Source organism: Anguilla rostrata, chromosome 3 (genome assembly GCF_018555375.3).
Source record: "Anguilla rostrata isolate EN2019 chromosome 3, ASM1855537v3, whole genome shotgun sequence".
Lineage (NCBI taxonomy): Eukaryota > Metazoa > Chordata > Actinopteri > Anguilliformes > Anguillidae > Anguilla > Anguilla rostrata.
This window is the reverse complement of record NC_057935.1, coordinates 62,011,108-62,021,641: the sequence shown is the minus strand read 5'-3', so window position 1 is coordinate 62,021,641 and position 10,534 is coordinate 62,011,108. Positions and strand designations below refer to the sequence as shown.

Below are 10,534 nucleotides of genomic sequence, written 5' to 3'. Positions count from 1 at the left end.
TCCCATTGGCTGTCAGAATATGACCTTCCCACCAACCCATTGGCGCGGTTTTCCAGTCTGTTGTTTGAGAAGTTGGCGGGAGATGTGCACTAGAATTTAGTTAGCCAAGAATTACTAGTCTGTTATGAGCTATGGTAGCTAGATAAATATCTTAAGAACTGAACGCAGATTTTATTTCAAAACGAATGCATGATGGACTGTTTCAACATCTATGTGGTTTTTGGAGTAAATGACCCACCTCAACGGCTGATACGGTAAGAATATATAAGTTGTAATATCATATCGACTTTGCTTAAGTACGTAGCTAACTGACTAATGGCTCATTCTGTTGATCCCCATTAATAGACCAGCTAAGTGAGCCGACTTGCATGCAATGCCATTTTGATGTAAGCCGAAATTGTTTCGTTGGATCGGACGATTGCGGTTGTTTATTAACTTGCTAACCACTGTATTTCCACTGTGTTGATCAACATATCATTGTGCTAAATTGTCACACTAGAGGGCTAACATTTGCTGTTGAGAGTCTGCTACCTAATTTACCGTAACTATGCAGTCTAACAGGTCATGCAATCTTGGAAAAAGGTTCAAATAATAGATCAGAGCTGCAAATCAGCAACGCATACTTATTTACTGTGAAATGTATTCTGATAGCTAGCATATTAACTACCGGGTTTTATTGTTCAGTTTCAAAAGCAGTTATTTACTATTTATTTTATTCATTAGGTAATACAAACAATTGTTAAAATTGATTGCAAGCAAATGGTAATAGCCGAAAATTTGAACTTTACAGTGGACTATAGAAACTATGTGCAAAATAAACTCATTTCATATCGATACTTACAGGTCGTGTCTAGATAAAATCAATTTCCAGGATGTTTCAGCAGATGTTGTTCTTTACAGCTACAGTGTTATATCTGCATGTTTCACGCTTGCAGCGAGCAGATCAATTGCATGTGCAATGTCATGTCAACATGCCCCCCTTTTGCAGAACGAAGGGGCGTGAATGTTATTCCATCGCAGTGCCATCTGCTGTCCAGCAGATGGTAGTGTTCTCAAATGGGAGATGGGGAAAACGAACTGTCTTCAAGGTGGAATTGACCGATCCAGACAAGGGTCCCATCACGTTGGGAAATTTAACACCAGAGAGCAAGTTAGTAGTCCTATCTTTTTTCTTTACCTGGGAGGTGGGAGCTTCTCTTTTTTTTTGCAAAAGGAAAGACTTTTTGTCTTTTGTATATCATGACAATGCCTTGTGTTTACTTAGGTGTATTTTGTGGGAATGCTGGGAAGGAAATGCAGGGGACAGTGGTTTGACATTAACAGCATCACTGGAGGGAGCGAGTCCGGTTAGTCACCCGAAAGGAATATATATGCTGAAATCCTTGCCAGCCTCACACTGTGGTTCATTAAGTTCTACATGATGTGAAACCTTGTTGTAGTTATCCTGAGTCTGCAAATTTTAATGTGAGATCATGACAAAATAATTGAATAATATTTAAGGTGGTTGTTTAACAGGTCAAAGAAGAGTTTGCTGATCCCCACTTTATACTCTCTAAAAAAGAAAGTACTCCAAAGGTGAGGCTCTATTGTTATTTTCAAATTAAGGTATTTGTTTGCCATTTTCATATTTTTTCAGATCATCTTAGAAATGCATTTTGTCGTACTACAGGTATACTAGAGTTTATAGTTTCCTATTGTAGGTGAAGTCAAGGATTTTGGTCTGACATTTCTCCAGATTAGTAGATTTGTACTAATCCCCCCCCCCCCCCCCCCCCACAGTCCAGTGGTGTGCCTGCCTCAGTTCGGGAGGCTCCAGGAAAGCGGAAGAGAGGACAGGAGGAGGACCAGGGGGTGGGCACCAGAGGGCAGGAAAATGTGTGCCCGAATAGTTCCCCATCTGAAAAGTCAACCCCTCGTAGAACGGTCAGAGGCAGTGTTCGAAGCAACCACAAGGAGCTCTTCACCCACAACACTGAACAGACTGACCCCTGTGAGCCTCAAGGTCACAAGGTCAAAGGCAAACAAGCCAGAGTTTCCACACAGACAGGTAGCCTTAAACATATCCTGTATGGGCTTAGTTGATTTCTGTGTTTTTAAATGTGCTTGAGGGTTTTTTTGTTTGTTTTTTTCTGGGCAGTTTCCCTGGCCAACCCTTCAGGGCGCTGGGGTCAAACTCTCTGCCCTATTGACCCCCAGACTGCCATTCTGATTGGAGGGCAAGGTTCAAGGATGCAGTTCTGTAAGGACCCCATGTGGAAACTATGTACTGGTGAGCTCTTTTAAAAGTTTTTGCATGTACTGTATAATGCAGTTGAAAGAGAGCAGTAGTTTTTACTTGCCACTATACCTGTCTGAGTGAAGGATCAACTATAGAGCAAGCAGCGTGATGGTGATTATATTCCACCTTGCATAAGAATCGTGATTTCCATATAAGAAATTTGAGGCAGTACTTTTATGAGAGGAAAAAAACAAAAAATACAGCTTTAGTGAAGTACTTTTAAAATAGTTGTTTAGAAAGTAAATTTTAAGCATTGTTTTTTCTCAAAGAGGCTTTCAATGTCTCATATGCTGAGGTGCTTATGAATTATGTCGCTGGATTAATATGGATCTTAAAATTTACTGCTGTTTTTACTGATGTCCACCTAGACGCACCAAATCTCAAATTAGCAGAAGTACTGCCACAAGGAACGCATACTGTACACAGTGTTGTTTAAGCTTCAGTTCATAAAACTTAGTTTTCTTGGTTTCATCTGGATGGCACCTACAACAGCAAATCCATGCACAATAAATATTAGAATTTTCCAAGTATTTAACATGTTCTTTGTAATTCGCAAGGATTATTCTACACTTAAGATATGTCCTCTGCTGCATTAATTTATGAGCATATACGTAGCTGGTGTGTTTTTTTTAATTCACTGCTGCCAGAGAGCAGAAACTGCTGAAAATGGAGCGTGTTTGGTGGTTACATCTCCCCCCCTCTGTTTTCTCTAGAGGACATGTCATGGGTGCCAGCAGAAACCCTGGCTGAAGGTCCCACCCCGGAGGGTAGGATAGGCCACACGGCGACCTTTGACCCTGAATCCAGACGGATCTTCGTCTTCGGCGGCTCCAAGAACAAGAAGTGGTTCAATGACGTCCACATCCTGGATACACGGAGCTGGCGCTGGACCATGGTGGAGGTCAGCCGATAGTCTTGAGTTTAGGGAATTTGGAACAGGCAATCACAATGTAAATGTGACATTTATCACTGCTGCAATATGCCGTCCATTTTTAGTTTGTGTGGGGGCACCTGCTGTTCTAGCTGTTCTTGACAAGCAGGAGAAAGCTAGCTGCGTTTTTCTAGGTCTCGCGCACTGCAGCAGTATAGAATCTGGTGTAATCAGTGTTGTTTTTCCTGTAGCATTGATTATGAATAGTGAAGCGTGGTGTGGAAATTCTGGGGGCAAAGTCAATAACCAATATTTGTCTCTTCATATAGGCCAGTGCAGACGCCTGCCTGTTTTACATTTTAACACAAATGCAAATGGTAACAAAGGTTTCACATTCATGGAAGATGTAGTTCTTTTATTAAGGAGGGCGTGAATCTAGAGCGATACCGAGTCTATGTATAGCTTTACAGAGGTTCAGCTGGCTGTGATTAGGCTACGTTCCGAGGCTGACATATTCGCGGTATTACAGCATCAGTGGATTGGATGAGTCGCCTCTCTGGTGCATGTATGGTGCATCATCCTATGAGACACGACCTTAGCACTGGGCTGATATCAAAGTTTTCTTTTGAGCTAATATCAGCCAGCATCGGTACAGCCCCAATGTTACCGAGCATCCCTTATTATGAACATGGCAATAGAAAAAAAACACTCTTGACAATGGTGGTTCTGCCCATTCCTTATCCTCTAGGCCCAGGGTAAAGTTCCACCGCTGGCCTACCACAGTTGCAGCCTGTTCCGCGGGGAGCTGTTTGTCCTTGGGGGGGTGTTCCCACGGCCTCACCCGAAGCCAGATGGCTGCAGCGACTCCCTATACATTTTCAACCCTGAGATGGCCATCTGGTACCAACCCATCGTCAATGGAGACCGCCCTGCCCCTCGATCCGGGTGAGAAGGACCGACACGCCCAGTCCTTGCCCTCAAACTGACCTTAACAATTTTACAGTCATGGGATGGACTTAAAGTTGCAATTGGGTCAAACGGAATAGGGTCTTTGTGAAATGTCAGTGGCCTTTCCTTTTTGGGGGTGGGATAATGGACGGTGAAGTGTGCCGAAAAAGACTGAAGGAATGTGCAATATTTAGAAGTTATTAGAAGGTCCTCATCCTTTGTTTTAAGTTTCACTAAGCACCCGCGTCTCTCCCAGGCACTCAGCATGTGTACTTCAGGGGAAGATCTTCCTGTTTGGGGGCTGGGACACACCTGTGTGCTTCAATGACATGCATATGCTTGACCTGGGTAAGTCCTGCTGGTAGTTTGTGTCAGGATGCTTGCACTTAGTCCCAGATGTAATGACTGGGCATTGTTCATTCTCAAGGCTACTTCATTTTATGTTGTGCGCACATACAGTATGTGTTTTTACATGGGCAAAATAGGCATGTTACTTTGCCTTCGGTACGTTAAAGTGTCCCATTAGGAACTCAAACTCTCAACCCTCAAGCTTTTATGACTACACAAGTTTCTGCCTTTAATTTCAAATGTCTTAACTTCTGCCGGTGATGTGACTTCCTGTTTTTGCCAATCCTTGGTATTCTGTCCCAGTTTCTTGGATGTTTGACTTTCCATTCAGCCTTCTCGATGTAAATCTCAGGGTTCTGTCTGTCTTTGTAGACTCTTTTTATCATGCAAGTTTTTTCTTTTCTTTTTTTGTCCGGTTTTGGACATAAATAAGATTTTCATTTATACTTTGTAGTATAATAGTTTTTCTCTCATAATTCAGGGCTAATGGAGTTTTCACCTGTGAAGACAAATGGAACTCCGCCTTCCCCACGAAGGTAAAAATGCACTGTAGTTTATAAACCATTTTGCAAAGCCCGAACAAGCCTCACTTTTTCAGTACGCAAAGCCTGATCATCTTTGCTGGTCCTGTCATTATACATGTTTGTCATTTGCTTGTGTTTATTTTATATTACAAATGTATGTATTTTATTCAATGAACAGGGTGATTGCAGAATGTAATAGGACAACTTCTGTACTTAAATTAATATAAGTGCTTTCCACAATGGTGGCAGAAAGGACACCAAATTGAATTGAAATGTTTCCATGGGTGCCAGACTGGTAGGGAGGTTTAATATCTCGGGCTAAAGTGAATATCTGTATTGCTTTATTTAAGTAAAAATGAGTGAATAACTTCCCACAATCCAAGGAGGTGCTTTAGGACACCGAGACTCTTACTGCAGTCCTTGGCACACGATGGAATTAAATAGAAATTGTACATAATGCTGAAAGGATAATGACTGTTATCAGACCTGTGCCTAGGATAGGTAGGTTGCTATTAAATTGTGAATACCTGAATGGAAGCCATATCTAAGCTTAAATTCCTTGAGAATTCTCAGTCTTAAAAATAGCGCATAAGTACGGAAAAATCTGCGAATGGACAAATCGTGGACTCATTGTCAGAACTAAAGTAATTTCTAAAGCCCTGTAGACATTGAGATTGTATTTTAAATAAGGGGGGAATCAGAGGAAGGTACCGAAAGAGAGTGCATACGGAAGGCTTGCAAAGAGAAGTTCTGCTGCGGTCAAAACGACTGCAACAACATTTTCATCCCAGACAGAATGTTGTCAAGGTCTGCAATGCTGATGAATTAATAAATATATTGATGATATCAGACAGGTATTTTGTTTGACAGGTTGAATTAGACTCAAGCATGCCATAGATTCAATGATGTAAAGTCAGCCCTTAATATAAAGTCACAAGAATGTGAGGCTGTACTAATCAGCTCATTATATTTCTGCCTGTGGCTAGATATATCGACATGCCTGTTTTTTAACAGAGATGGTAAATATTGATTTATGTTATTAATTTTGCAGAGTATTCCAATGCCACAGTGTGCTCAACTTTCACTACTACCAATTTATATTCCTTTGGATGCATTTGCATATGTGTATTTATTAATCTCTAAACCTGTGACTTTGGGGTATGTTGTTAATTGAAATGCACAGAGGATGAAGTTTTGTTTCGTATATTATTCCCCACTGCTAATTGGCCATTGAGGAAGGTTAATAATGGGAAAACAAAATGCCAATATCCATATTCCATAGGCAGTGTCAGAATGCACATTCATTACCCAATGTAGCTTTCCTACGATGGACAGAACGCACACAGTCTGTCTGCCATCAGAGAGGTAGTCCCAGATCTTCGCTGTGTCTTCATTAATGCACTCCAGAATGCAACTTGGAGGATTAATTTCAGGTCCTGGGCCCATTGTCATTAGTTGAATTTTATGTTATGAATATAAGTTGTTGCGCACACACATTTACATACCATTTAGGAGTGTAGCTTCTGCATATGTGAAACTACCATTGTAGGTAATAGCCAAGGTTGACCCTGCAGTGCAGATTCGTTGACCCTGAAGTGCAAATTCATTTGAATTATATTGTGTAAACTTGTCTTGATGTCCTCGGTGTCTTGCAGCTGGCATGGCTGTGCTGTACTCTCAGACTCCAAATTCCTTGTCCATGGAGGCTACAATGGGAACGATGCCTTGGCAGATACCTTCATCTTTGATACAGGTAAGGCAAAAATATTTCTTGGGCAATAAAAAGAAAGGCATCAACAAGGGTTGTTGACTATCATTAAAATTTTGACGTGATGACAAACCACTGAACCTTTTTTGGTTTAAAGACGCTAATGAAATAAAACCTCACTAATGCTCTTCTGTCTGAATGGAAACAAATCCCTGGAGCAATGCTCCAACAACTATTATGAAGCCTTCCCAGAAGTGTGGAGGTTGTTTATAGCAGCAAAGGGTGGACCAGCTCCATATTAATGCCTGTAATTCTGGATGTGACCATTGATGTCAGGTGTCCACATAGTTTTTGCCATGTAGTGTATATAGCACATTAGTTATCCATGCTTGATGGCAACTGGTTCACATCATGCAGCGTCCCTCTATATCTGGAAAATCAAATAAAAAAATGTCTTTCCTGCTGCAATGCAGAGATGCTCAGAAGGGGGCAGGAACAGCCTACATCAAGGTCCAATGAGTGAAAGACAAACATGGGGGAAAGAAACCATAAGGAAATTTTTGGCAAATTATGGCAAATTTAGCTCCTGTTTCTATGGATGTATGGTAAACCCTTTGCTCTCATTTAGTTTGTAGTCAGTGTTATTTTAATATTATGAATATGATCAAACATATGTGCATGATTGAGTTCTGAGATAATGTATATATTTTCCCCTGTCTCGTAGCCTCCAGCAGCTGGACCACTGTAGTTAACCCAAGTTTGTCTGCTGTACCACGAGCTGGACACTCCATCATCACTATGGCCAATACTTACACCGAGGCAAGTCTCATCAAAACATCTTGACATAATGGCATAAATGGTAAAAACTGTAGAAGTCATCCACTTGCTGTGAGTACTATTTCAATGGAGGGTAATTCATACAAGAAACGGGCACAATCCCAGTAGGTCAACATAGATATAAATCAGTGGAAAAATGATCTGTCTAGGGACTTGCCTAAAAATTTGCTGTTATTTCACATCACTATATTTGTTTTATTAGCCAGTTGGCTAGTCTAGAAACAGCTGTATCATTTTAATACTATTCTAGTATTGGTTTAAAGTCAGTATGCTATTTTGGAAGTCCCTCCATCACGTTCAACAACAAGCAATGCTGGTTCTATGCCTTAAAACAACCCATTTATCCTGTGTGTGCGTGCATGCGTGAGAAATAACCTTCCACTTCATCAACCTGCTCACGCAAACACTTGTAAGCATTTTACGGTTTTTTCAGGTTCTTAATTCTTGGTATTCATTTTGTGTTTTCTCAGGAATCCATGGAAGATGAGGAGCAGAAAATGGGCTTGGAACCTTGTCCACAGACCCTGCTCATTTTTGGGGGTGGTGATAATGAAGGTAGCTTCTTCTCAGATCTGACAACCCTATTGATTGATGAGGTACTAAATTAAATATGTATATAGATGGGAATGGCAAAACCTTTTATTTTTGCAACTTTGTCACAGATTTTACCAATAAATTACCATTATTTTTGCATTCTTCAATTTTTTAATTTTTTTTTTAAGATCGATGACTAGTATTGGGCTTTATGTATATGGACTATAAAATACAGTTTGGGCAAAGATTAATTCTGAACTGAATTGTTATAACATTGTTTGCTATAGAGCAGAGAAGTCTTGATTGAAGACTATGATTAGTTAATTAGTCTTAGGACTCAAGATAATTGGATATTCATCCCAACCTCAAATCCATATCCTTCTGTTCAAAGTAAGGCCACTGAAACTCCTTTATGCCTTGACAGTCCACTTGTGTTCAAATCAAGAAAATTATTAGGCTTTGTACATTTCACATTAATATCCTGGTCTCTCACACTGACTTGATTCACATATATGCATAAATTGATGTAATGTCCTTTGTGTTTATAGAACTGGAAGAGGAGGTGATGTTGCATTTTATGAAAAATCTCCTTTTTCTGTTACAAGGCTGAAAGCTATATCAGATGCTAAATATTTGGAATGAATTACCCTTTAAGCTGGGCCTTGGGCAAAATAACTGATAATTGTGGATATCAGTAGGCCTCCCTTAGCCATGGATGATTCATTAGATAAACTGGCAGAGCTACTTACTGCTTATATAAATGCTGAAGTGGTGATTTTAGGTGACTTCAATGTGGAATAGTTTATATAGGTGCCCAGAAACCTGAAAAATATGTTTCGTAATCATAATCTAACTCAATAAAATCACAGAAGTTTCTTCCAGGCAAGGAACAAAGCCTGGGTCGGGCTAGAGGCTCAGGAGATCGGTCTTACTGGCTTGCTTTTCAAAAACTCAAGAAATAATGCAGCTCTGCTGGGAGGAAATCTGAATCTGAATTTTATCTAAACTTGATTACAGACTCATTGGCCAACACATCTAAATGATGGAAATGTGTAAACCCCTTTAAAAACAAAAATTCCCTACCAGCACAGTGCATGTAAATTCAGAAGATTGCTTGATAATGGCTCAAAATGATATAGCCTCAACCTTTAATAAACATTTTGTTGCAGCTGGCCACCTATTTGAAAGTAAATCAACAGGTTCTACAGAATTTCATGGGCTTTCCAATCAGTGCTTTACATCCTCACCTTGTAATACATACACTCCCAATTTTGCCTTCTGCCCCTTTTCACCTTCTGAAGTCCCTGATGTGCTCTTGTCTACATATATGTAGGGATCCATACTAGTCAAAAAGAAGGTGAGAAAGAAACTTGGTTATTTATGCAGAAACCGTCTGTCTTCCAAAGTACTCCAAAAAGATGGTTTTAGAAGCATTGTTCCTCTCGGTTCTTGACTATGGAGATGTAATTTACAGGCATACTGCCTCCTCTGTACAGAAACCCCTTAATGCTGTTTACCATTCATCTCTCGGGTTTATAACTGGTGATAAATATACTTTTTGTGTTTTATATAGTAATGTGGGATGGCCTTCTCTCAATGTAAGAGACCGGCATTGGCATTTGTTTATTTTCAGTCCATTTTCCATAAACTGCCTTCACACTGTTGCACTGTTGATCTGTTGGTCTTCTGATCTATGCAGTGGCTTTTGCTCAATGTTTTGCTCCGTTTTGTTCAGGCCTGGAAAAAAGTTTCTAGTCCTGGAATGAACTTAAAAGGATTTTGTAACTGGATGCTCTTATTTCATTGAAACATTTAAAATAATCATAGGTCTGACTATTTTATTGTAGTTGTTTTGTTTAATATTATTGTTTTTTATGTAACTCCGCACCACAGGCTTGCCCTCAATGCGTTTCTTGAGATGTAAAGGTTTCAATCAATGAGTAGTTCAGTTGGGTGTCATAGTGGTGGGGCTAAACCTGCAGCCACACTGGCCTTTTTCAGAAAAGACTGGACATCCCTGCTACAGAGGAAATAATGTAGAATCCCTTAATTTTGTAAGTTAATGCCTAGCCAAGCATCAAGGGAAAATCTCTGGAAAGTTGAGTAATACAAGTTCTGTTCATCCTGTGAATTCTTGGCCCGCAAAGCATGTCCTCTTTTTGGTTTCCTTTCTGTCATTTTTTTCCTCCAGTTTTCTGGTTGATAGTGAAGCATTTTATTATACATACATACGTGTGTCTGAGTTGATTGTTATTGTTTTCAAATGTTGTTTATGTTCTGTGAAATGCATTCTATAAGAATTAATAAACTTGTTTTATAACCAGTGGCATTAAGGGTAATCACCGCAGTCCTATCCATGTTTGTACATAAGGTCAAGGTCAGTCTCAGGTGACAGGTTCTCTGGAGAATATCTGGATAAATCTAGGTAGATTTAAGAGGTAAATTTAGATAAAATAACCACTGTGTTAATGGTAATGTAGGACGAT

The 10,534-nt window shown here is 39.9% G+C and overlaps 1 protein-coding gene across 1 annotated transcript; it reads left to right on the top strand.

Moving 5' to 3' along the window:
- krcp (kelch repeat-containing protein) lies at window positions 1-10,387 on the top strand. Its single transcript, XM_064329152.1, has 13 exons — window positions 1-254; window positions 989-1,150; window positions 1,265-1,346; window positions 1,516-1,575; window positions 1,780-2,047; window positions 2,138-2,269; window positions 2,992-3,179; window positions 3,898-4,094; window positions 4,354-4,445; window positions 4,927-4,981; window positions 6,625-6,722; window positions 7,402-7,496; window positions 7,985-10,387. The coding sequence occupies exons 1-13, from the start codon at window positions 190-192 to the stop codon at window positions 8,120-8,122; spliced, it is 1,632 nt and encodes a 543-aa protein (XP_064185222.1). The 5' UTR covers window positions 1-189; the 3' UTR covers window positions 8,123-10,387.
- Window positions 10,388-10,534: the final 147 nt, after the last annotated feature.